This window comes from Peromyscus californicus, unplaced genomic scaffold (assembly GCF_007827085.1).
Source record: "Peromyscus californicus insignis strain IS unplaced genomic scaffold, ASM782708v3 Scaffold_7__1_contigs__length_154581171, whole genome shotgun sequence".
Taxonomy (NCBI): Eukaryota; Metazoa; Chordata; class Mammalia; order Rodentia; family Cricetidae; genus Peromyscus; species Peromyscus californicus.
Genome location: NW_026294595.1, coordinates 92917377 through 92943884, shown reverse-complemented (window position 1 = coordinate 92943884; position 26508 = coordinate 92917377). Strand labels below are relative to the sequence as shown.

General features: G+C 52.4%; 1 protein-coding gene across 3 annotated transcripts in view; it reads right to left on the bottom strand.

Moving 5' to 3' along the window:
• Nucleotides 1-26165, bottom strand: part of Pak6 (p21 (RAC1) activated kinase 6) — a 34696-nt gene extending 8531 nt beyond the window's left edge. Inside the window, exons 1-4 of one of the 3 annotated variants that reach the window (XM_052726509.1) lie at nucleotides 25346-26162; nucleotides 24504-24586; nucleotides 11842-11963; nucleotides 777-985 (exon numbers count right to left, since the gene is read on the bottom strand). In XM_052726509.1, coding sequence (XP_052582469.1) covers nucleotides 777-980 — 204 coding nt within the window. In that variant the 5' untranslated portion in view covers nucleotides 981-985; nucleotides 11842-11963; nucleotides 24504-24586; nucleotides 25346-26162. Of the gene's footprint in view, nucleotides 1-776; nucleotides 986-11841; nucleotides 11964-24503; nucleotides 24587-25345 lie in introns of all 3 variants that reach the window. The other 2 variants (XM_052726508.1, XM_052726510.1) reach the window with 2 other exon arrangements.
• Between the last annotated feature and the right edge of the window lie 343 nt (nucleotides 26166-26508).

The following is a 26508-nucleotide window of genomic DNA, read 5'->3' as shown; positions in this document are numbered from 1 at the left end:
AGCCTGCCTGAGGGCCTTGGCAAGGAATCCCTACCCACACACCTCCGTTATCACCCCACCCATCCATTCGGTTTCCAGACATTTGTCTGTGTTCACAGTGGGTGAGGCCCGTGCTGTGCAGCCTATAAGGATGCAGGGAGGAAGCCCTTGTCAGCAGGACAGACGGGTAGGTAGCTATGGGTCGGGCCAGAATGAAAAGCGGGTGGCCAGGCGAGTCTAGGAAGCCGGAGAACTCAGGAGGGGCGCTTCAGGCTTGAGCTCTTCCCATGGTCTCCAGAGAGATGTCTGAGAAAACCAGTTCTGGGGCCTCCCCGCTCCCCCACATCCCACCTTACAACGGAGCTCCTGATCCCAACTCCTACCCAACTCTTAAATTTCCCATGTGACCTCTGGTCTGGGACAGCTGCAACTCCTCTGGGGTCACAGGTCTAAATGGCGGATGAGACATTCTTAAAGGTTGTTGTTAACTGAAATTCGAATTAATTAGTTTTGGTAGGTTTGAGGGTGTTTTTTCAAGACAGGGCCTCACCCTGTAGCTCAGGCTGGCCTCCAACTCATTGCCATACGACTGCCTCAGTCTGTCAAGCACTGGGCTTCTTTATCATCAAAAGCCTCCACACCTGGCTTAAAATTCTCCCCAGGTAGAAAGCTGACTAGCAGAGGACTGAGATGGCAGACTTGATTCTGATACCCAAGTGGCCCCTCCAGGTGCCTCTGGGGTTTCCCTTCCTGTGGAGTGGGAGAGGCCGAACAAGGTTATAGGCCTGTCCCCTTACCTTCATGGGCTGCAACTGCACCCTCGTGATTCGAGAAGGATCCACCACGGGCTTGGGCCGCCTCAAGGTGTCCAGGATGTTCTGCCACTGTGGGGGGAGGCCCACGAACTTGCCTTCCTTGGGGTCAAAGGAGGTGTGGACACGGTGCTGGAAGTTCTGTGGGGCTGATATCTCAGGGCGTTTCTTCTTTTTCTTGCGGAACATGGTGCCTGTAAGAGGAGGGTCAGTTGAGCTGGTCCCAGGGACCCTGGGACGGCTCAGTGGGCGCTGGGTATAGATAGGCTCAGGCCTGTGTCTCTCCCTCAGCGTAACTTCTCTGTCCCTGGAGATTCCCCCACTGTCTTCCAGACGTCCTCAGGGGAATGGCTGGCTCCCAGCAGAACAGTTTTAGAAAACGACAAAAGTACCGCAAATACAAAATTAAATAAATACATAAATAAATAAATAAGCCAACACAGACTACAAGCAAGGAAAAGAGGTGTCTGCCTTCTTGTTTGTGCCGAGTCGCCTGCCAAGGAGTGCTTTTTAAAACCCAAAGCCCCTTACAAACATCAATCCATGTCAGAGAATTACAAAAGGGGGGCAGATGGGTAGGAGGCGGGCAGACTTAGTCTGTGAAGCAAGTGTGACCTTGACTCTCAGTCAACTAAGAATACAAGAAAAGGAGAATCTCAACCAGTCTCACTGAAGAACGTAAACGTGAACTGGGCATAGTGTTACATGGTTGTAATCCCAGCTCTTGGGAAGCTATGGCAGGGGGATTGCTGTGAGTTTGAGGCTAGCTTGGACTATATAATAGGACCTTGTCTAAACTGCCTCCTCCCCGACTCCATAAATGTGAAAAAACTAGCAAACTGAATCAAATGATACGTTAAAAATGTTGTCACGTTCAGCTCTGGCTTGTTGCTGCCTGACAAACAGGAAACCTGTTAAAGCGACATACATTAACAAGAAGCTAACCAGTCAGTTTGCAGTACTATTGCCCAGGCTGAGAGGGTATCATACCACTTGGCCACTCCAGAAGGGCCCTCCTCATGAACATGCACTTTGCCTTAATTCTGGGAAGGGTGGAATCAAAAGGTCAGCCTTGGGTAGGGCTAGGGTAGCTACCTTACAGGTCAAGTTCTCCAGAAAAGACAGAGTCCCACTTACCCATTTCCTGTGGATTTTAATCCTATTCTGGGACACTGCACAAAATGTCTCTTGTGGTCTAGCCTGCAACCCACACCTTGCTGATTTTGCATGAGGTTTTACTGAGCTCTGGCAATGGGAATGACGTGGGCTTGGAAAGGATAGTATGACTAGACCTAAGAGGAGGAAACTGGGAACCTGGAGGGCGGAGGGGTTTCCAAAGGTGTCCTAGTCAGTCCTAGAGAGTCCCAGGCCAGCATCAGTATATTGATGAACGACTCTTGAGTCTTTGAATATGAAGTAGCTCAAAACATTTCAGAAAGGAAATGAATCAGTGTGCCTCTGTCTCTGCGTTTCCCAGAGGGGTATCCCTCTGCCTCCGTCTCTGCAGTAGCTAGGACTGCAGATACACTGTCTTACACAGCCTCTCCTGTTTCTCCTCGTGAATGCCTGGATCCCTCCTCCAGCTCAAGAGTTGACATGCAGGGTCATTACGGTGGTCCCTGACTGCTCTTGCTCCAGAAACAGAATTTCCCCCACCACTTTGGTAGGTTCTGGAGAGGATGTGCACGCAATAGGCACCACTGGAAAAGGTGGTAGAACTCGCCATGTGTAAGGCAGTGGAGTCCATGGCATACCCTTAGAAGATCAGTCCCTCTAACCCTCCTTAAGGGCAGAGTCAGTATCCAGGACCCTTACAGACCGAGGACTTGACATTGAAATGCATTGTTGAGTTGCAGCTATAGAGAATCTCTTCCCTAAATAGGAGTGACTTGGAACAAGTTACCCAGGCAGCTCAAGTCTCTGTGTTCCTGGCTGTCCAGCGGTGTGTTTGTGAAGACGGCTCACAAGGCTAGGGAGCGCAGAGTAATAGACTCCCGTAGATGCTGGCCATCTCTCTAGCTGTGTTCTCTCTCCCCTCGCTCCTGAGCTTGGGGTCTTCAGACGCTGGCACTCGGGTAGATTTGGGTCTGGGAGTGATGTCAAACTCTTTCCCCTCTCATTTACCTTCTCAAGGGGTCATGACTAAAGCTCTGGGTTCTGGGCCCCAGACACTGTACCTCACGTCTCCACTGTGCAGACACTTTGGACTGCTTCGGCCCCTGCCTCTTGCTTCGGCCAGCAAGCCAATCCCCACAGCCCCCTCAGCAGACCCTCTCTCCTGGACTCTTCAGGCTAGTTTTATGTAACCGCGACACAAGCTAGAGCCATCTGAAAGGAGGGATCCTCGACTGAGACAACGCCTCCGTAGGGCATTTTCTTAATCAGTGATTGATGGGGGAGGGCCCAGCCCATGGTGGGTGGCGCCATCCCTGGGCTGGTGGTGCTGGGTTCTATAAGAAAGCAGCCTGGGCAAGCCATGAGGAGCATCCCTCCATGGCCTCTGCATCAGCTCCTGCCTCTAGGTTCCAGATGTTTGAGTTCTTGTCCTGACTTCCCTCAGTGATAGACTGTTACCTGGAAGTGTAAGCTTTTGAATAAACCCTTTCCTCCCCAACTTGCTTTTGGTTGTGGTGTTTCACCACAACAATACAACCCCTAACTAAGACACAGACCCACTTGCTTCCTCCGTGGCTGTGAAAATTTCTAGAGGTGAAAATACCATCCAGAGCCACAAAGGAACTGGCTGAGGCCTTCCTCCAAGAACCCTGATTTCTGCAACTCCCCCAAGCCAACCAATAGATCAGCTCTTGGCTCTTGCATAGGATTCATGGGGAGGGAAGGTGGCAGTGTTAAGTGGTTTCAGTGACTCCATACCTTCTGGAGTTCACCCTACCAGCCACTCCTTGACAAGATCTCTAGATCAGCGGAGAGACACAAGGAGAAAGACCAGCATCCAAGGGATTGTGGAGGTTGGAGGCTGGCAGAAGCAGTCAATGGAGCTTTGGGTAGGAAATAGAGATTCAGATCAGCTAATTATTTAAACAATGGAGAACCTGGGACCTAAAGGAAGGCCACTAGGACTCATCCAAAATGTGGTCAGGCCAGCCGTGCTTGGGACAGTGTGTTTGCGAAAGAAAAACCAGAAGAGCCTACAACAACCAAATTAATTTAGAAAGTCCTCAACTCAAGGTCAACATAAATAAAAGTTCATTGAATTTCAATATAAAATGAAACAGAGCTGGGCGTAGCAGCTATAATCCCAGATGAGACCAGAGGATCAGGAATTCAAGGCCAGCATGCACTACACAGTGAGTCTGAGGCCAACCTGGGCTAGTTACCCTGTCTCGAGGAGGAGGTGGTGGTTCTGGAGAGATGACTCAGTGGTTAAGAGTGATTACTGAGCTGGGTAATGGTGGTGCACGCCTTTAATCCCAGCACTCGGGAGGCAGATGCAGTTGGATCTCTGTGAGTTTGAGGCCAGCTTGGTCTATAGAGTGAATTCCAGGACAGCCAGGGCTACACAAAGAAACCCTGTCTTGAAAAACAAAACAAAAATTGCTGCTCTTGCAGAGGACCTGGACCTGGGTTTGGTTCCCAGCACCCACATGGCAGCTCACAGCCACCTGGAGCTCTAGTTCCAGGGGATCTGACACCCTCGTTTGACCTCTGCAGCCTCCTGCATGTAAGTGGTGCACTTACATCTATGCAGCACACACGTACACATGCAAAATAGGATAAAGATACATTTTTTAAAGAGAGAAAGGAAATGACATTATTTATCATTTCACATTAAAAATAGCAAGCACACAGGGATAAATCTCTTCTCATTGAAAGCCATAAAACATTAGAGATATTAAAGACTGTTCATATTTTGAAGATTTCACACTGTGAAGATGTCAGTTACTCCCAAATCAACCTACAGACTTATTTCAGGCTCAGCATATTTCTTGTGGCAGAAACTGACACACTGATTCTAAAATGTGCAGGAAACAGAGAACCAGGAATAGCCTCGGCAGCCTGAGAGAACAAAGTTGGAGGACTAAACTAAATATATATTGGGATTTATCATAAAGCTACAGTAATTAATATGCCGTAGAAACAGCACAAGGGTTGACAAACAGAGCAAGGCACAGACAGAAGCAGGAATCCAGAAATAGAGCCACTCAGATGAGGTCACTTGATTTATGGCAAAGGTGACATTGCAATATGGTGGGAATGGATGATCTTTTCAATAAATATAGCTGGAGCAATTAAATATCCATGTGGGGAAAAAATGAACCTGAAGAAATGAGCTCATAGCATACCCTCAAATTAATTAGATACAGGTCATAGCCTACATGAGAAAGGTAAAATCATAACGCTGGTGGCAGGTGCCGGGGTGGAGGGTACAGTCTGGCTGTCCCTTCCCCAGTCTCATGCGATGACTATATTGGGCCCAAGTTCGATGGCTTCTGGAATTGCTGACATGTTGGGGCCCAAACCTGTCTGCATTCCTGGATCCCAGAGGCAAACTAGACCATTAAGGTTTCCTTTGTCGAAACAGGAGGAATAAGGGGTCAACTTAAAATTTCACCTCCGCCACTTGGCAGTGTAGTAGGAAAAAAAGAATTGCTGAGTGCAACTGGTGGGACTGTGGGGATTTTCTCCTATGCCACCTGTCCATTCGTCTAAGGAAAACAACCTGGGTTTTTAGGCAGAGTTTTTAGGATGTAGCCCAGGCTGGCCTTCTGTTGGTCCTCCTGCATCAGACTCCCAAGTGCTGGAATTATAGGAGTATATCAAAAATATTTTATCTATTTTATAATGGTTTATTTTATTTTTACGTGCATGTGTGGGTACCTGTGTGTAGGTACATGCATGTGAGTGCAGGTACCCTCAGAGGCCAGAAGAAGGAGTTGGATCTCCTGGAAGTCGAGGTTTATCCAGTTGTGTGCCATCTGATCTGGGTACCAGGCACCAAACTGCAAGAGCAGTCCATGCTCTTAACCATTGAGCCATCTCTCCAGCCCCCAAAATAGTTTTAAATGTAAGAGGGATCCATGATAGCCAGTGTTGCCCAGTCTCCATGAACCACTTGGGACACCAATGTCCTCTGCGAAGAACGGCTGTTGAGACTTGCCATTTCTAGGGCCTCCTTCCCACATATTTCCAAGAGCCTTGAGAGAGCAGTTGCTGCATTTACCACAGGCTGCGGTGTTCAATAAAATCAGCCACACTCCACCTTTAACCGTCTGTCACTCCACCTCTGCGTCCTCCTCCTCTGTTCATCCAAAGAGGAGTTAGATGTAAAGAGGAGCAAGGGAGGAGTTTCCTCACAGACCACACTTTCTTCTGCCCAGCCTGAGGAAGGCTGTAGCCTCAGACCTGACGTAGAAACAGACAGGCATGAGGTGGCCTCTCCACTTCTGCCAGGCACTAGCTTTAACCCAGGATAGGGAGGCTGGCTGAGGATCAGACCTCAGGCCAGGAATGCACTATGATGTTTACGGAGTACTTACAATATTACCTTCCAGCTCTCTGACCCATGACCGGATCAGAGCGGGGTGCCCAGTGCTGGGAGGGATGACTCCAGCCAAAACCAGTTAGAGAAGGAAGCTCCCCTGGCAGGGAGCCTGGCAGACGGGAGTATGGCAGTCCCTGGCAGAGGCTTTATGGATGAAGTGCTGCCCTACCCAGTAAACTCAGGAGGAAGGGAGCTGCCGTGACTCAGGGAGCCAGAGGCCTGGGGTCACAGACAGGGACTGTAGTGGGTTTGGAGATTCAGAATCAGAAAAGGCAGGAGCTGTTTGTGAGTACCTGTTAGGTCCCTTCTGAGGGCTAGCAGCTCTGCAAGGAAGGGAATCATCATTATTCACCATCTAGATGAGGCTCAAGGGGAGCAGATCACAGAAACAGGAAATGACTGTGTATGTGTGTGGGGTGGGAATGGGGACTAAACCCAGATCAGATTCCATGGGCCTGCTCTATCTCTGTGTCCACCTACGCGCTGTGAGCAGTCTGTCTGCGAGTCCACCTGTGCACTGTGAGCAGTCTGTCCGTGTGTCCACCCATGCACTGTGAGCAGTCTGTCCATGTGTCCACCTGTGCACTGTGAGCAGTCTGTCCACGTGTCCACCCGTGCACTGTGAGCAGTCTGTCCGTGTGTCCACCCATGCACTGTGAGCAGTCTGTCCGTGTGTCCACCCATGCACTGTGAGCAGTCTGTCCATGTGTCCACCCGTGCACTGTGAGCAGTCTGTCCGTGTGTCCACCCGTGCACTGTGAGCAGTCTGTCCGCGTGTCCACCCGTGCACTGTGAGCAGTCTGTCCGCGTGTCCACCCGTGCACTGTGAGCAGTCTGTCCGTGTGTCCACCCATGCACTGTGAGCAGTCTGTCCGTGTGTCCACCCATGCACTGTGAGCAGTCTGTCCATGTGTCCACCCGTGCACTGTGAGCAGTCTGTCCGTGTGTCCACCCGTGCACTGTGAGCAGTCTGTCCGCGTGTCCACCTGTGCACTGTGAGCAGTCTGTCCGTGTGTCCACCCGTGCACTGTGAGCAGTCTGTCCGTGTGTCCACCTGTGCACTGTGAGGCCTCCACCAGCAGGGAACAGGACCCCACTAATAGCCTAGTGAAGACTCCGGGAAGTCTAAAGTGACAGGGACAGGGCCTTCTCCCTCCACCTGACCTGCTGCCTGCCTGAGTCACCAGGTAAGCAGGGCCATCCTGACCTGTAGGCTGACCCTACCTTATATGGAACCAGTATGTCTTGTACTCCGTAAGGAGTGGGCAAAATATTTGAAAAAGGTTGCACTAGGGGCTTTGATGACCAGGGTCTGGCACGTATGAGAAACAAAGCCCCTGAGGAAGGAGGGAGGTAACCGTAGATTAGGCTCCCAGGGCAGTGGGCAGGGTTCCGTGTTTGAGGCCACCATTCCATAGGGACAAAGGAAAACAGGTCAAGTGTCCACTTGGAGGATGAGAGGGTAGCTCTGAAACTGCTGCTCCTGGAGGAGAGAAGACAGCCAGTCTGCCCTGCCGGCTCCTCACAGACCCAGGACCGAACTGTAGAGGCCCCAGACTGACACAACCCTTAGAGCAGGGCCCTTGGGGTGTACATCTGTTTCCTGTGCTCTGAGAGCCACGTTTGGGTCCTATCTTGAATCAATGTCAGCTGTTCTAACCTGTCGGCCCTGCTTCTCACCAGGAGCGAGTATCGAATGTGGCCACCCACCTTACCCTGCCACATCTGGCTGTGGATGGCTTGTGGCTTCCACACCTTGAATACCTTTCAAGGAAAACATGCTTAGTTCGCTAAAGGGATTCAGAGAGTGGGCCACAGGCTGAGAAAAAGTGAATGGCAAGGGGTGTGCTGCTCCTGGGGAAAAGACCGGATTCGATTCGATTAGGTTCTTGCACAAGTAAGTTCTGGGATACTGGAATGAGGCTGGTGGAGTCCCTGCCATTTCTGGGAATCTGGTTCACAGAACAGTGAAGGAGCCCTAGCTCAGGTGCCAGTGACATGGTAGGAAGTAATGTCCCAGCTCCCTCACAGAAAGGCTCAGGGCATGCTTATCAGCTCATGTCTAGGGCCTATGGCTCAGCAGGGACCTTGGGGCCTGTGGCCTTGACCTAATATTAGGTCTCAGCCTTTGTATCCGTTGCTGATAAGAGAAGGGATTCATTTCCCTCGGCGCGGCAAGGAGAGTCACGGTCCTTACTCCGGGAGCTGTTGGGGCGATTTTAGTAAGGCTCCCTCAGGGAGAGTCTAGTTGAAGTACCAGGCTCTGGGCTGAGTGTGTCACGTACACGATCCCTATGCACAGGTCTGTGAGGAGCAGTGTTCACTCTCTTATGGAGGTGAGGAATGGCATGACCACAAAAACCAAACTGCTTGCCTAAGTACAGCGGCAAGGAGAGAAAGGGTCTCTTCTAGACCCTGAGGCAAACTTGGCTTCACTCAGTCCTCAGGACCCCATCCCGCCCAAGTGGTGTTTCCCAAGATTTCTTGAGGAAGGGCCTACTTTAAAAATCATACTACAAGACAGAGGCAACTTTCCTGGATTCTACAGAGGTTAGAAATATACTCATTATTGCCACGATTGGGCGTGATGTGGCCTGTAGAGGATCCTGTTCCCTACAGAGTTGGGCCCCAACACTCATATCTACAGCAGGCCTGTGTGGCTTCCTTGTACCTCACCTTAGGCCCATCACCCCACTCCTCTAGGAAGAACGTTGGGCCTCATCAGCCCCCACATTGGAAGTTTCTGTGAACAGAAGATGGTCTCAAAAGTCTCATTGGCCAGGAAGATTTTTCTCAGCCTTTACTCTCTGGAGTTTGCCTAAATATCAAATTATATCATTTATTATGCATCACCCCACACCTGGCTCTGCACACCATGGTAAACAAGACTTCACTTTTGGGAAGGGTAAGCTTGCTCCTTCCAAGGAGATGCTGGTATGGGTTAGCCTGCCCCAGAGGAAGTGATGGGCCCTCTGACCTGTTCCTCTGCCTCTGTCCATCTCCATGGCACTCCCAAGAGGGGTCTGGCTGCATTCTGCTTAAACATGGTCAGCAATGGGGGCTTCTGTCTCCTCCCAAGGCCTGTCTGGTCCCCTCACTGTTCAGCCCCACGAGGGAGGGTCCAGGCCTTCCAGTTGCTTCTCTTCACACGCCCTGAGAGTCAGATGAAGTGGTGTCCCAGCACCCTATGCTGACTTCCCAAACCACACCCGAGGAAGTTTCACCTGTTTTTTGGCTGTTGCTACCTTCAGGGTTGAGACCTTAGGCTCAAGCCATAATCCTCTGCTCTGTGGTCTGCTGGCTTTGAGAAGCTGCCTAGGGTCACGGTGCTGAGGTGTAGAAGGCCCCAGAAAACTGAGCAGGACACAGAGGTTCTGTGTGACCCAGGGAGACAAAGTGGATCTAAACCCTTACACCATTCCCACACCACAGACCTCAGAGAATCCCAGGGGAGAGATAATGGGTTGTTTAAAAGAATACCACGATGAAGCTCATTCAGTAGCTTATGCCAACACTCCCTCTGAGTGAGAGGCTGAAGTGTAGGCTGGCCAGCTGAGGACAGTCAATATTGACTTGGGCCTTGTCTGGGCCCAGTTCCAGCCCATTCTAACAGTGTTGTGGTTCAGCAGCTGCTCACACCAGTCCAGCCCTCTGACCTCTGTGTGCTGGACTGAGAATCCCAATCTTTTCCCATCCTGCTTCTGGTGCACACAGGGCTGGCCTGGGCAGGAGGCTCTAAGAAGGCTGAAGAATGCCGTTCCTTAAGAGCGCTACAGGCCCAGGCCCTTCTTACTGTCAGATTCCAACTGACTTCATGTAGAAGCCCTGGTCCTCAGGACCTTTCCAGAAGAACTTCAGCAGTCCTCAACCACAAGATGGCTTTACGTTCCTACAGCCCTCAGCTTTCCAGAACTCTGGTTTGTTCACCTCCTTGCTTTATGCTCAAAACCACCGTGAGATAGGCAGAACCAGCTTTGCAGGGCCTTTTTTTTTTCTTTTTTTTTTTTTACTGTCCTGGAGCTCATTAAATTGAACTCACAGAGGTCCCCCTGCCTCTGCCCCCCAATATCTGGGATTAAAGTCATGTGCCACCATGTCCCACCACTAGGCCCATTTTAAAGATGGTGGGCATCATGGAAGAGGAAGAAAGAGATGACACATGTATGATGCCTGCCATGTGCTGGATGCTGTCCCAGGTGCTTTTGATCCTTGCATCTAATGGATGGTACAGTTATTCTGGCTCCATTTTACAGATGGGGAAACTGAGGCTTAGAGAAAACCTTCTCTCCTCGATTGCACGTGGAGATGTGGGATACACAGTCTCTCTGACTCTAAGCTCCTCCACCACAAGGAGTCCCCAGTCTGTCCTAACACACCACTATTCTGATGGACTCTGAAGCCACAAGCCAAAGGCTCCTGGTGTTCCTGAAGTACCCACGGAAACAATATCTCAGGTCAGGCTGTGAACACGTGAGAATGCATGTCACGTGTACAGATGTTCCTCCTGTTCCTGTCTGTGAAGCCGGGTCTCCTTCCAGAAACAGTCCCTTTCTCCATGCTAGAGGTGGCGAGTTAGAGTCTCCTATTACTTCCTTAGACGCTCTGCCTTGGTTTTATGCCTATCGCTTGTCTCTAACGCCCTCAATAACAATCTTGCCAAGTGGACCACTCTGTTCTCAAAAGTCCCCAGCTCAAGATAGCTTAAACTCTTCTAGCCGGAGCCTGGTGAGGTGGCCTCCTTGGGCTGTTGGATGTAAACCATTCCAGTTTCACATTTTAACTAACCTACGAGGGCGGCATTATCACCAGCACTTTGCGCTGAACCCCACTTTACAGACAATACAATTTTTAGAGAGGAGGTAAAACAACTTGCCTAAGGAGTCATCAGCCAAGTGGAGGGAGGTCTGAACCCACCTCCATTTGGTTTCAAATGCTGTGTTCTCAGTCCTAAATACATACAGCAGCGCAAAATAAGCAGACATGGGCTGGGGTCCCCTCCCCAGCTCCGCATAGAAAAACAAGTCAGAAGATCCTCAAAAGCACTAGAATATGGCAAAACACAGATTATAGCTCGCATCCCAGGAACTCTCTGCCTTAGACCCTGATGATCCCAGGAGCCGACCCCACATCGAACGCTGCTCTCTGAGTGTGGGAAGAGCTGGAGTATGTTAGCAGAGTTTCCTGCACTGATCAGCACAGACTTGGGTTAGTTACCATCCTCCTTATCTGGGGCCTCTTCCCTAAGCATGCGTTCTGAGAACCTGGCCTGCGGGACTCTGCCTTGTTCAGCAGGTTATCAAACCTAATGACATCAGAGGCTGGGCCAGAGACTGGGCGGTCCATTTGAAGCCCTGCTGGCCTACCATGTGCTGGAAGAGGTTGCAAATGACTTACCGGGCACTCTCTATGGATTGAGAAATGGCACCTCCACCCCGCCACTGTCTAACAGTGCCTAGAGGATCCAGCTCCAGGAGGGCCTCCTGCCCTCCCCCTGTCCCTCCCAACCCACCTCCCAGGGAGGTCTGGAGCAGGAGGCCCCTCACTCACCTCCTGTGGCCTTCTCTCCTCTCCTTTTCACTATTCTCCGTTCAGCTCTCTAGAGCACGCAGGGGAGGGAAGATCCCAGGACCTTCCAGAGCCAGTCCTCTGCCGGCCTAGGGAGAAGCACACTGTGATCAATGTAATTAAGTGTCCCTGCGGATTCTGCGACTGGCTGGAGTCCAGGACGTTGGGAACCGCACCCCTCCCGGAACGAACTCGGGTGCCTGCTGGGCTGCGGACCGTGGGGCTGGAGCGGGTGGGGGAGGGGAGGGCTTCGCAGCGCCGCTTCCGAAGTCGCCAGTGTCCCCCCCCCCCCCTTCACGCTCGGTCCCGCGCGGCGCTCACGCCGAGGTGGGGCGCCGAGCTGGTATGCGGGCGCCCCAGGGCCTCTAGGTCCCGCGGGGGGCCAGTCCCAAACTTCGGGAACTGAGAGCCCCGGGCAGGAACAGGGGCGAGGCCAGCCGGTCCCCTAGGGAGTCCTGATCCCCGCTCGGGTCCCGGGATCCCCGGGCCGCCGCGGCGCCCGGGGCACCCACCTGCCAAGCGGGAAGCCGCGGAGAGCCCCGAGAGGCCGTGGGAGCCGGGCCCGCCCTCCGCGGGAGGGACCTCGGCGCGGGCACGGCAAGGAGGGGCCGCGGCACGTCGGTGCGGCGCCCGCCCGCTTCACCTGGCGCGGAGTTGGACTGCAGGGTGTGGCTTCAGGTGGGACGCCGCGAGCCGAGCGCCGGAGCTCCGGGGAGATCGCTAGGGGCGCAGGGGCTCCCGGCTCGGCCTAAGGGGCGACTGCGTGCCCCACTCCCCACCCCCACGCCTTCCCTCCAGCATCTCGGTCCCAGCCCCGCCGACCACAGCCCGCCTGCCGCGACCTCCCCGCGGCACCAAAGCCAGGACCTGGATTATCTACTGAGCGGCTGTTGTGCAATCAACTCGTTAATTTGCTCGCAGATACCTGACTGGGGCCCCGGGCCCACTCTCCAAAACCTGTGTCCACTTGCACATCTCTCAGAGCCCGATCCGGAGTCCTGAAACTGGGCACTTTAGCTTGCTTGCCAAGTCTGGACAAGTTCCCCCCCGCCCTGCGACTGTCCTGGGGTGGCCTCCTCGTGCAGGCAGGAGAGCAGGATAGAAAGGGATCCCGATTTCCTTGTCACCCCGGCTTAGTCCTGAGAACTTTCTGTGGTTTTAAGATTACAGAAAAGGGACTTTGAGGGGAGAGACCGCTTCCAGCAGCATGCCACCCACAAACTGGACGGTGACGTCCCAGCAGGAGCCCTCTACCTGGTTTGAGGAAGGGGCAGTGGCCACCTGTCTGTCTCCTCCCCCACTAAGGAAAAGACCTTTGCTGTCCTCTACTTGGGCCCTCGGAGAGAACTTTACTCGTTGAGTGCTGAGGGGATTCTAGCTTAGAAATGTGTGACATCTGGAACCCAAAGGGCTGCTTCCTACTGTGGTGTCAGTCACAGGTAGGGGACACAAGACACCGGATAGTACAGGACTGTTTCTTTTGTCACCATTGCTAGGTATCTCAAACTTTGGGTTTTAATTGACATCTTGGTTGCCACATATTTTTGATCGCTGGTTCCTTAGCCGTCTGGGTGCTGTTTCTAGGTAAGTCGTCTGTGTTGTGGGCTCGCTTGCTTCTCTGGAGTGTACTCCAGGGCTCCCACCAACCTATATAAGGGTGAGCCATGGGAACTTGCCAGCCTCACAAAGCTCTGAGCCTTGTGTGGTTGCACCTCGGACCTCCATACCCTCATTGTACTGGGGAAGGCATGGTGCAGCCTTGTGTGCTGGGGAAGGGTGGTAGGGGAGCTTCAGCAGCTGGTCACAGCTTCTCCCAGCCCCACACATATGTGCATTTCATGTCTGTTCACTCCTTCCTCTGTCTTCCCTTTCTCCTCTCTGTCTTTCCTAAGTGGATTCTATTTCCTCTGGACATTATAAGCAAAGCCCTGATCTCCTGTGGCCAGCTAGGAAGCTGCCTGAGTCCCTTGAAGTGATACCAATATGGCTTCCCCATAGATCAGTCACCCTGGGCCTAGGTACTTGCCTGGTGTTGGCTATAGGAAGGAGGTTGTGCTGTGTGGAGGGTGGGAGGAGACAGGTTGCTGTGGATTTGAAATGAACTGCAAACCAAAGCTGGAATGGAGTGTAGCATTGGCTCTAGAATCAACACCCTAAATGACTTTCTTTACTGATCCACAAGTGTACATGTGAATTACCGTCTTTTAATAAAATACCTTTATATGTCAAAACCATGGCTCTATGCATTAATTTGAATTTTTGGACTACAATAAAATATGAATGTTAGAATATTACCGGAAATCAACTGGTACCTAATTTGGTTTGAATCAAGGTTGACATATCCCAGAATAGCTATTAGTCAAGTCTCATCCCTTCCTTACAGGGAATAGGTTTAGGAAACACTGGGTCTCTCCTCCACCCTTGGAAGCTGAACTGGGGCCTGCGGCCTCAAGAAAGGCAAGGGCTCGCAAACAAGATAGACCAAGGAGGTGATGACTCCTCCGTTGATGAAGCTAACCAAATCAGCTTTCAGTAAGATTCGCTAGAGACATGTCCATCCTCAGTACAGGACTACACTAGCGGACCTCTCAGGCTCATGAGCCACACACATCAAGCGGTGTTTCTATATTCCCGCTGCTTCTACACAAGGCTCAACTCAGCAGGTTGGATGATGCCCTGTTGGCTGGGATGACTGGCATATAAAGGGTAAATTGAATGGTTGATTCCTGTTTGTGTCTCTCCCTCCTTGCTGCTCTCATCCATGCGCAGCTCAGCCCTGCCTCAGAGGAGGGCGCAGGACAACGGTGTGGCAAGTCCTAGCCACAGTCTGAAGGACAGTGTTGCCCCCAGTGTGCTCACACCTCACTCTGGGCCTGTTTCCTCCATTGCGGTGCCAAGGCTGTGGGACACCAGGCAAACAGTCCCCTGAGGAGACTTGGTCTCTGGCATAGGTCTGTTGCCAAGGGAGTTCATGTGCTGCCATCCACACATCAGGCAGGAGCCTTGGAGAAAGCACAGATAAGACCTTGAGAAAAGGCTCTTGGAGTATTGGCCAGCCAGCCAGCGCAGTCTTCAAGGGCCTCAGGGTGGCACATAGGGTGGGGTGAGCACTTCCCAATTCTCTCTCAGCCAGTGGCTGTCGGGCCTGTTGGAACATCTGACTGGCACCGCCAGGGCTGCGAGCCCAGGTTAGGGCCAAAGAGGAAAGATATGGATCAACTTGTGGTTTAGAAATACAAACACATTATCCTTCCCTGTGCTTTTCTGCTCAGAACTTGAAAAGCTTCCTAGGAACCAGGAGCTTGCTAACAAGCTCCCTAGCTCTCTGTTCGTTTCCTATCTCTGGATGCCTCTGCTCTCCTAACAACAGTAGTAATCACACCTGCCAATTACTGAATGGTTCCTGTGGGCGGAGTCCTGAGGTAAGCTCTTAGCTTATGCTGCCTCACTCTATCTGCACAGTAACCCTGATGGAAGTGCCGTACTATTATTATTCTTACTTTACAGGTGATGAAACTGAGGCACAGGGTGGCTAAGAAAGGACCCATAATTCCTGCTGTAAAGCATATGTATGGATCCTTCCCACCCATGCACATGCTTGCCTATCCATATGTTGAGATCTAATCACCAATGTGAGAAAGTTATTAGGAGGCAAGGTCTTAGAGGTGATTAGCACCAGAGGACCCCTTGTAACAACTCTGGTGGTTAACCCCAGGCAGCGCCCAGGAGGCAGAGGCAGGTGGATCTCTGTGAATGTGAGGCCAGCCTGGTCTGCATAGAAAGTTCCAGGACAGCCAGGGCTACACAGAAAAACTCTGTCTCCAAAAACAAACGAGCACTCACCACCAACAAAATAACTCCCCAGGTTAGCAGGGACATAGTCTAAAGAGAAGCACTTGTGCCTCTCCCTTAGAGGCATCCAGTCTATGAGATAGTGGACCACACAGAACGATGATTTTCTGCTTGAATTCCTTTCTAAGGGAAGGGGTGAGCTGAAGCTCTGGTGCCGGCCAGAACTTGCCTCCCAGGAAGGGACTTCATACACTTCTGACAACCTACCCACCCACCGCACAGGATGTTGCTGAGACAAAGATGGGCGGCTAACGGCAGAACCAACCAACCTTGACTAGGACTAGGTAGTCATACACTCCTCCTGCCCTCTGTTTACGACTACACCTGCTGGTACTCTTGAAGATGGACTTGGTGGGGGCCACTGAATCCCTCCTTTTGCTCCTCTTCCCGGTGTGGCCTTATTGAATAAATATTTTTTGCTCCACTCCCAATCCCCATTACTTCTTTCTTTAATTGGCATTATCAGTGAGGTGACTGAGCCTAGCTTGTTGGGGCTGCCAGAGGACAGGCTTTTACTCTAAAAATCAAACAAACAAGCAAACAAACAAACAAAAACCGTAACACCTCATGAACCGAATTAGTGCCTGACACAAGTGGCCTCAGAATGGGCTCCAGTCTCTAGCCACCTGATGTTATTATGAAAAGATAACCACTTATAAACCAGGAAATGGACCTTCACTGAACACCAAGCTTTCCAGGATCCTAACCTTGGACTTCTGAGCTTGCAGAGCCGTGAGAAATGGCACTGTGTATAAGGCGCAAGGTCAGTGGTATCCTGCACATCAGCCAGTGGCCTAAGCCAGTTACTGAGTGGAGAAGCCACATCACATGACTCCAAGTTTGTTCTCCTAACCTGATGCTCAGAAGTCCCTGAGGCCAAGGACAGTCTGAACAGTTGGCAGTGGGAAGATGTCAACTTATACCACTATGCAGGAAGAGTGAGTCTGGTGCATGGAATATCTTCACCCAAAATCTGAGTAGGACATGAGAACTACCATATGTTCAGGGTAAAGGTGGTCACTGAGTCCCCTGTTAGGACCAAGTACTAGGTTTCACTGGTCATGAGTCAACACCCTGCCTGCCGATCCTCCTCAAGCTGTCTGTCCATCTCAGACCAAAAATGGGCTTGACAGCATGAGTCTCACATTCAGAGACTGCTGGGGAGGTAAACAGCCAACACACCTGCATACTCCAGGCAGAAGGAGGAGTCTGTGGGGACTGGGATCTAGGAGGGGCAGTGGGCCTGCTCCCCGGAACTCCCAGCCCCAGAAGATGCCTCTTATCTAAGATGTTCCATACCTGTCTCTTTCTGTTCTGGGATTGGTCCCGCTAGCGCCTTTCCATGACAGCCCATCCACTATTTGCTGAGGGGCAAGAGCAAGTGCATACCTCTAAGGGCCAGGCAGCATGAGTTAGGGAAGCTTCCTTTGCCAGACCCTTGGGTCCTCCTGCAGGAGGAGGCAGACATAGTCTAGCTGTAGAAACCATGGATTCCTGCAGGACTGGAGCCCCTTGGCCTGTCTATCTGCTCATCGTGACCTCAGCTTTGGTCTATTGTTGTGGATAATGGGGAAACGTTGCTCTCTTCCCTTGGGAAGGTGAAGTGATGAGGTCTAAGCATTAGCGTTCAGGGGTCAGGACCAATACCTCCAAACAGGCCCAGCTGCAGTGGCACACACCTTTAATCCCAGCACTCAGGAGGCAGAGCCAGATGGATTTCTGTGAGTTCGAGGCCAGCCTGGTCTACAGAGTGAGATCTAGGACAGGCACCAAAACTACACGGAGAAACCCTGTCTCGAAAAAACAAAAAAACAACAACAAAAAATACCTCCAAACAGAGTGAATGAAACTGATATAGGAAGGAGACTACACACACACACACACACACACACACACACACACACACACACACGAGTGTGTACACACAATTCCATAAAGAGCAGCCAAGCCCATTGTGGTATGCCAAAGAGCAAAATTCCAGGATTCTTCCAGAAGATAAAGTTACTGCCTGCTACTCAACCGATTCATAGCCCAGAAAAAAACAAAACAACAAGAAAAAAACCCAGCCCTGCTTAGGGTCCAGTTGGTGTTGGGGAAGTTCATGGGTGCCCACCTGATGGGACCACCCATCCATTTGCTGATGGGACAGGAGCTCGGGCCCACACTGGCCTCAGTAGAAGGAGACAGCCTCATCTACAACAGTCTCTTTCTGGCTACTTTTTCTCAAGTTCTGACCCTTTCTAGACTGCCCTCCAAATAAAAACTGGCACTGGGGGTTCCACTAGCCAGACCTTCCCAAGGGGGCCTGATAACCTGAGACGAGCCATTCAGGAGCAGAGGCCTTACTGCAGACCATGGCATCCTTCCCGGGTGAGTGGACTTTAAGCTGAGCCAACTTGGCAAGGCTTGGGGAGCAAAGCCATCTCTACAGTAAGGACACTCGCTTTAGAGACATGATGGATTCATTTAATATCTTCCTGCTACAATTGCTTTGCAGGCTCTACTCTTAATGGCCCCCAAAGTTCCGTCCAAATGCCTCTTGCTGTCACTACAGCGCTCTGGCTGCCACTGCTACTGGCCGAACTAATGGCTGGAAGCCCCTTTGAAGAGGACCCCTTAATTATCCCTCTTTCTCTCTGCTGGACCCACAGCCCCAGGTCCGAGGCTGGGGCACGGTTATGACTGTGGCATCCTTGGGTCTGACTTTCATGGGGAAGGACAGGTGATGGTATGGGTGTGGGGGAGACCTGTGCCTGGCCAGATGAGGACCAAAGCTTCTGAGGGAGTATGATGTTGGCCCCCCAAGTACCACCCTAACTCTTCGAATAGAAGACCATACTTAGATGTAATTGCATGAAGGCCACAGGGTCTGGGCTGTGTGGCCTCTGTGGAGCTCTGACCACTGGGTTGATGTTTGAAGGCATGGCTTCTTTAACTGTCTGTTCTCTGGGTATTTCCTTTCCCAGCTCTCTGGCACATACTGGGCAAAGCTCCCGTTTGCTTACTGGAACATTCCTGTGAACACGGACAGGGTGGGTCCTTATCACACCATTGCCACACCCATACCCGTGCCCCTGCTTAGCTGGTGGGGGGGGGTGTCCCCGACATTGCTCTTACATGCTTCCGTAGGGTCCTGAATATCTGCTTTTCCTGCCCCACCTGCTGTGAGTCTGGCTCCATCCCTCACATGGGCTAACATTTCTACCTCACCCCTCCTTTCTGGACGTTGGACACACCATCTTCTTCCAACAAGTTCTACCCTAAAGTCTCCTTGCCTGTCTCAGATCTGCTGACACGGGACCACCCTCCTCTTCCTGGGAACTGACCTCTAATGGTGACAGCTACATATTTATATCCCTTCCTCATGGGGAAAGAGATGGCTCAGTGGGCAAAGAGCTTGCTGTGCAAGCGTGAGAGCCTGGATTCATACCCCCTCCCCCACCAGGAGCCACATAAAAAAGCCAGCTATGGCAAGCACAGAGCATATCCCCAACTCTTGGGGTAAGCGGGAGACAGAGTCCCCAGGCTCACTGGCCAGGCAATCCAGCTGAAATAATGAACTCCCAGGTCAGTGAGATACCCTGTCTCAAAAGATAAGATGGAAGGGGCTGGAGAGATGACTCAGCCAGAACCCAAGTTCAGTACCCAGCACTCACATTACGTGGCTCACAACATCCTGTACGTCCAGGTCCAGAGGATCCACCACTCTCTTCTGGCCACTATTGGCATGTAAACACACACAGCATACACACACACACACACACACGCATCCACATACACAGACACATACTTATAAAACTAAATCTCTAAAAAAAAATAAGGTAGAGAAGTAATTGAGGAAGACACTAATATCAACCTCTGGCTTCCGCAAGGGTCCATACTGTTGAGCACACCAGCATGTCACACACACACATACACACACACACACACACACACACACACACACACGCACGCACGCACGCACGCGCGCGCGCGCACACACACACACACACACACGCACGCACGCGCACACACACACACACTCCTCGCTGGAAAGGAAAATATAACTGGTGGAAAGATGATCTGAGATGCCTCTCCCCCTATGCCCTCTCTTCCCTCTGCCCAAATTCTTCCCCCTTGTTGGCCCAAGGCCTTCTCGGCCTGTGCTAGGACCTGGGACACACAGAACTTGAGTCAATCCATTCACAAATTAGTTAGATCTGCTCACTGGCCAGCGGCCTAGTGCCAGGAATGATGTCTGTCCTTGGGGACTACTTGGTCAATAAGCACAGGTCAGACTGAGGCCCCACGTTGAGCAGAATGCAGGGTGGGATGGCAGAGCTCAGGCCCCTGTGAGATAGAACAGCATGCCCAGAGGAGGCACAGGGACCTGTCCAGCCTCACACTGTCAGACCAAACCACCTCTCCCCAAATCATCAAGCTATGGGCCATTCTTGCCTGCGGCTGGTCAAGAGAGGTGGAGCTTCTAGCTAGCTGGGTGACCTCAGGACCCACCTTCTGTAAGTCAATGCGAGCTGGACTGAACACTGTCAGAGACCCTCCTTTGTCTTAAAGGTGCTGCAGCAACTAAGAGGGCGAGCTCATTTGTGGACAGTCCTCTCCTCCCCTGGCCATGTGGCTGTGGTGTAACTGGTCCCCTAGCTCCTTCTTCCTCAGTACTTTCTTGTACAATTCCATGTGATGCCTCATTTGAGGCTGAAAGAAAGCCATGGAGCTGGAGATGCTCCAGGCCAGGAAACTAAACTACAGAACCAGTCCTCCCGGTTTTAACTCTGCTGTTGCCTTGGCTTTGGGAGTCCTGGTGCCATGCAGCAGCCTTGAGCAAGGTGACTGGTTTGTTGCTATTTGCCCTAGGGGAGAGTAGGCTGGGTTCCTGCTGCACTGAGATCAGAGGCCAGAGCAATGCAGAGCTGACTTGAGGTTTCTGCACTTCCTCTTCTGAGCATGCAGGGAAGCCCTTTCCAAGCTCTGGGCAGCCTGAAGTGAGGAGGAAAGACCTAGCCATGAAGGTGCTTCCTTAGCCAGAGGTCAGGAACCCTAGGATACAGACACAAATGCACACACAAGCAGAGCATCCTAGGACAGGGATGTCTGATTTGCTGATTAAACGGGACTTTAGCAAAATCCATGCCCCAGAGAAGTCCCAATTGTCCAAAAATGGTCATTGGCATCCCTCTGTGAATACTTGGGTCTTTGTACCGCAATAGTGCCATAAAGAGCTTTTATACACATTACTGACTACTATGAGAGTTCCTTTGCTGGGGTTGAGGTCCTGCAGCCTCTTGTTCAGAGAGGGAACTTACATGATTTCTCCCAGCTTACAAAAGCCTGTCATGTTCTGGATTTGCCTTTGTTTCTAGGTGAAATCAGAACAGTGGCCTACATTTTCCAAATTACTATGATGGATTACCATTTGGTAAGAAAAGTTTAAAAAGGCTCTGGGATTGAGTGTCCCCAAGCCACTCATCAGAGTGGTCCTCTCTGCATGCAGCCTTCCAAGCTTTGTGATTCAGGCAGGGATGGTGAGTCCATAGCTCTTCAAGAACTGCAGCCACCACTGTGAGCAAAGATGTCAGGCCAGAGAGGAGTGGTCCTAGGCCACTCCATCTCTCCCTCCCTTCCATGGGTACAATCCGCTCCAAATCCTCAGGACCCTCAAGTCTGGACCTCAGAAGGAACTGTTTTCAGTAGCCTGGGAATCTTTAAAGACCTTGAGCACACCATTTGCTCTATGGGGCAAATGGATCTGGCATTGCTATTCTCCCTGGTTTTCTTGGGCCTGATCCATCATCCATCCGTTGTGATGCCTTGGCTTCTCTCAGGGGAGGGTCTTCCACAGTCACCCAGCAAGGCTCTCCTGAGTCCCCTAAATCAGATGGGTCTCTTCCTGGTGGCACCTTGCCTCTCTGATGGTCTCAGCAGAAAGCATCATGGTTACCCACTCAACAGCCCTAGCCCACAGCTGCTAATTATCTCTGCGGGTCAGGAGAGGAAACTGAAATGGAGAGACATGAAATAATCCATCCACGTTAGCAGAAGCAGCAACACAGGCCTGGCACTCGCTCCTGACTGCGCACAGTGACACCGTCCACGGTGACACCGTCCGAGGTCTGGCCGACATATCCCTGAGCACTCTTTGCCTGGGCCTGGAGGTGATAGCTGCTCCCATCTGTAGTTTCACTCATAACATAGGGATTTTTTTTTGGTAGGGGGTACTTTATGGAGTTCTAGTTCAGAGCTGTTTTGAATTCATGAAGTATTTGGAATGGATGAGTCATGGGTGACAACTTCAGGGATGAGCCTGGGGCCCAGCAGAGGCGTAAGGACAAAACCATCCAGTCGTAACCTGGCTCTGTGGCTCAGCTAGTTTCTGGTGGCCTTGACCCCAAGCTTCTCTCTTCATCCCTCTGCGGCATGCAGACTTGCCCAGGCCCGGAGCTCTGTCCTGTGTATCTCTTTCCCACTCCCTCGTCCAGCCATCTGGACTTGGTACTTAGTAGCCAGGCAATCACGAGATGCAAACCAGTGAGCAGGGATAAGCACTGTCTGTACCTCACAGCCTACTGGGTACCACGGTCTACGGGCAACCCCCAATGCAACAGGGTTGAGAGGTGTTCGGGTCACCGGGGTACCACACTCGTGAGTGGATTAATGTCCTTAGCGCAGTGTCCTATAGAAGTGTGTGGAGCTCTCTTGTCTTTCTGCCTTCCGCCATGCGATGGCGCAGTTAGCACCAAGGCTTTGGCTAAACGTGGGCCCTGCCGCTGTGGACTTCCCAGCCTCTAGAACTGGGATGCCGATAAAGCTCCATTGTGTGTGGTTTACTTAGCTGTACAGATTATGCTGTAATAGCAGATGAGACACCAGAAAAGACAAGGTCTCCTTCATCTCATTGGTCCCAGTTCTCTGCTTATCCCTTCCTGGACCCAGAGTCTAAGTTATGATGGAGGTGGAGTGTGTGTGTGTGTGTGTGTGTGTGTGTGTGTGTGTGTGTGTGTGTGTGAGGGGGGAGGCTGACAGCTTCCCAGGTCATGCACATAGCTTATACACACAGGAAGGCCAACCTTGGCTAAGGAGTTTCCATTTCCTAGGCTCTGCCCCAAGCTGCTAGCTAGCTCATTTATACCAGAAGACTCACAGAAATGAGCTCTTTTCTCAAGGATGGCTACAAAATGCCTGATAATAAGATTTGCAAGACCCCAGTACTGCCCAAGTCTGGTCGTCTGCTCTACTGCTGGGTCTTTCCACTGACAATCTGGATGGCATCCACTGGGAAGGGTTCTCTGCTTCCAGCCACAGGTCTCCCAGGAGCCCTTTCTGCCTCTGCAAGGGAGGTACAGCTCATTGGAGGAGCCTCTGGGCCATGTGGGTAAGGAATGCCATTTTCGAGGATCTTGGCCTACCTCTTGACTGACTCAGTCAGTCCTCCGTGCAGAGAATCTCTCACAGAGACAGGCATGGTCAGAAACCAGCCTAGAGCCTTCATTGAACCCTCTTAAGCACCCGACAGCCTTTCCATCTGCCGATGCCCTGGCTTCTACCCGAGGCTTCCTCCTGGCCAAGCCAGCTGCTTCCCTGAGGGCTCACTGTTTGCTCAGGTACTTGCTAGCATCTGCCACTCTGGCCCCAGCTGGGCACTGGCTTCTGCTCAGCTCTGCAGACCTGGAGGCTCCCAAGGTTAAGAGTCATCTTCTGGGAGGAAGTGAGAAGAACTTCCCGAGCTAGGTCATTTTCCTCACGCTGGATCCAGGTGTAAAACATACTATAGGCTCCTTCTGACTGAGGTCCTATGTGCTCTCCCAGGTCAGGGACAGTGTTGCTCATCCTGAAGAATGGTACAGAGTATGCTGGGACCCCACTGGCCTGCACCTTCCCTGTGCTGGGCAAGTCCCAAATGCACTCAGTGTATATGTGGGGGAAAGGTTATGCAGTTCCTATATGCCCTGCCGGGGCTCAGAGTTTCCACCCAAATCAAATACTTCTAGAAGGGCTTGCCCTTGGTGCCAACTCCCCTGGTGCCCTCATCATTAGAGTTCCCAGACTTACCATCAGAAAAAATGTGGGTATATCTACCCACAGAGGGAGACCCTTCTCGGCCCAAAGGCCAATCCTCAATCTTATCTAAGTGAGCTCCCAAGCCCACCCTGGGAACTCAGTTTCCATCAGAACCAACTTTGGCAGAGACTCTACCCCCTACTCCCAGCACAAATGAAGAGTTCTCTGACCTTGGCATTCCACACCAGAGGCCGAAATGCATTAGCCTTGCTGCCTGGAGCTCTGTGCCTTATGAACCTGAGTTCCTGGGGCCTGATGGAGCCTACCAGCCAAGAACCCTGAGCAGAGGCCGGGAGCCCAAGATTAAGGGGAGCACTAGTGTGCCCCCAGGCAGGTCAAGTTCAGGAAGAGGGCACCAAGAGGGAGCAGGAATCCAGTAGGCAGAGGACTCGCCATAAATATTTGTGGAATGACTACATGAGGGGCAGGTGAGAAGGGTTTCTTGGAAGGAGTCCTGGTGGCCCTGGCTTGGTCCGGCTGGAGCAGGAAGCAAATTCAGGGACTGCAGAAACAAGCCCAGAGGCTGAAGCCAGTTTCCACAGAACTGTTTCAAAATCTGCCTGGAGAGTGGTAGCAAGCAGGCAAGCAGCCTTGGGAATCCTTAGTCCAGGACCTCCTCACAGCTGTTCTGTAAACATGGAGTTAGCTTCTCTGCCCTAGGTGAGGAGTAGCCTCAATATATGGACACCCTGTCCCCAGCTCAAGAGTTCAGTCTGCTGCCACAGTGGAGACCTTACCTTGGCACTCCTTCTGGGCAGCTGGGCCTCACCCTCTCCCACTGCAGGCTGATGCTTGTCTGGAGCCCAGAAAGCTGCTCTACCTTTAGGCAAAAAAAAGAAAAGAAAGAAAGAAAAAGAAAAACCTCAGTGATCTTTCTCTTTCAGCCTCCTTTCTCCGGAAGGTTCCTGATGGGTGTCATCTAGTCTCTGTGGGCACAACCTCCCTCCCTGCGGCAGCTTACTCACCGGTGTGCCTGAAAGCCTGCCAGTGGTGTGGGGGAGGCAGGGGGCCCACACCCCTCTGCCTGACACACACTGGGGCAGGACTGGAAGAGGCCCCCAGCTGAGCCCCGGACAGCAGCCTGCTCACTGAATGTGTCTATGAGCGCAGCAGGGCACACACATCCCTGCGGACCTGCTCTGCATGGGGGAGTGACCCGGTCTTGGTAGGAAGGCGTTCCCCGAGTGCCCAGGGCTGTCAGGAAGATGGAGCGATGGACCTGCAGACCCAAGCCTTCCGAGTTTAGTTCTCACACTTGGCCAGGCCTCAGGACCACCTCCCATCTTGGCATCTGGCCATGTCTCTGTCCTGTGGACCCAGCAAGGGCTTGGGCCTGCCTGAGCAGGCAGCTGTTCTTTGGTCTGCTCAGGCCATGTGTTCGCTCTCCCTACTCCCTAGCATGCATTCAAGACTGGACCCGCCCAGCATCCGTCAGAATCAACCGCGGCTGTCAAGTCCCCGTCCCCAGCTCTCCGCTGACCAGCGCTGTCCCTCAGATCTGGCTGGGCGCACACCCCGTGACACACCCTCACCCTCTCACACAGACACGTGGGTCCACACCCAGTACAGAGCCACCTACCTGCACAGGCCTGCCTATGCCAATCCAGCCTTGCTCTCCAAATACCAATGGCCCTGGAAGCCACACGTTTACAGAAAGATCCCCTTGAGAGGTGAGCTTAAAGCCGGCACAGGAGGACTCCAGTCGGTATGGACCAGACTCCCCTTCTCTTCCAGCACCTTCAGAGGACACATGGGCAGCCTGATCACCATGTCTGCTATTGTACTCTGCCAGCTGCGGTCTCTCCCTGGGCACCTCTGGCTCCCTCCGTGCCTTCCATGTCCTTAGGGGGTAGTGGCAGCTTCCCAGCGAGTTCCATCTTCCTCCAAGCCGAGGTAGGGAGGGGAGAGTTAGAAGGGGCGGGCCTCAGGTACACCTCCAAGTTTTTAGCTCCCCAAATAATCAGACGCAAAGGGGGAAGGAAGAAAAGCCAAGGCGGGTGGGTGACTCAGTGGCGGTGGGCCGGCTTAGTCACCTGGATGGCTGCTTGCTGCTCCCGGTACGTCAGGAACCGAGCAGTGCCCTCCCCCCCACCTGATGGGGTCCGCTGCTGCTGTCAAGAGGAGCTGGCCGAGCAAGCCGCAGCCACTCCCGCCTTCCTCTGGCCGGATCGATCAGGGCCCGGCAGCCCCGGCCGCGGCGCGCCCCTCCTCCACCGTGCACCCCAGCTCACTTTGGGATCTCTCCATTAGCTCCTCAGGCAGCGACCTGCTCCTTTAGGGCGCGAGCAGCTCCAACGTTGCCTGGCAATTTTGATATCGTCGGGGGTTGCCATGGGGAGGAGGGTGATGTCATTGACACACAAAAAAAAAAAACCCACTGAATTTACAAATCAGCTGGGGCTGGAGCTATTTATAAAAAACACGTTTCTCACTGCTTTCCTTTGCTGAGGGGGAGGGCGAGGAAGGACGGAGGGGTGGGGCTCACGGGAGCCTACTGTAGTCACCGTTGCTCCCTAGAAGTCAGACCTTCTTGGCTCACCGCCAAGCCTCACCCCCTCTCCCGCCCCCGCCCCAGGTTTGCGGCTGTGGGTCTCGGCCATGGCAGGCGTGGCCACAGCCGGGGATGCCTACCCCTTACTGGCTCTCATCTGGTTTTGTCCTAAAGGGCAGAAAGGGTGAGGATGCAGGGTGGGGTACTCTGCCCTGTGGGTACCAGCCTTCCCGCTCTCCCCTGCCCCTGAA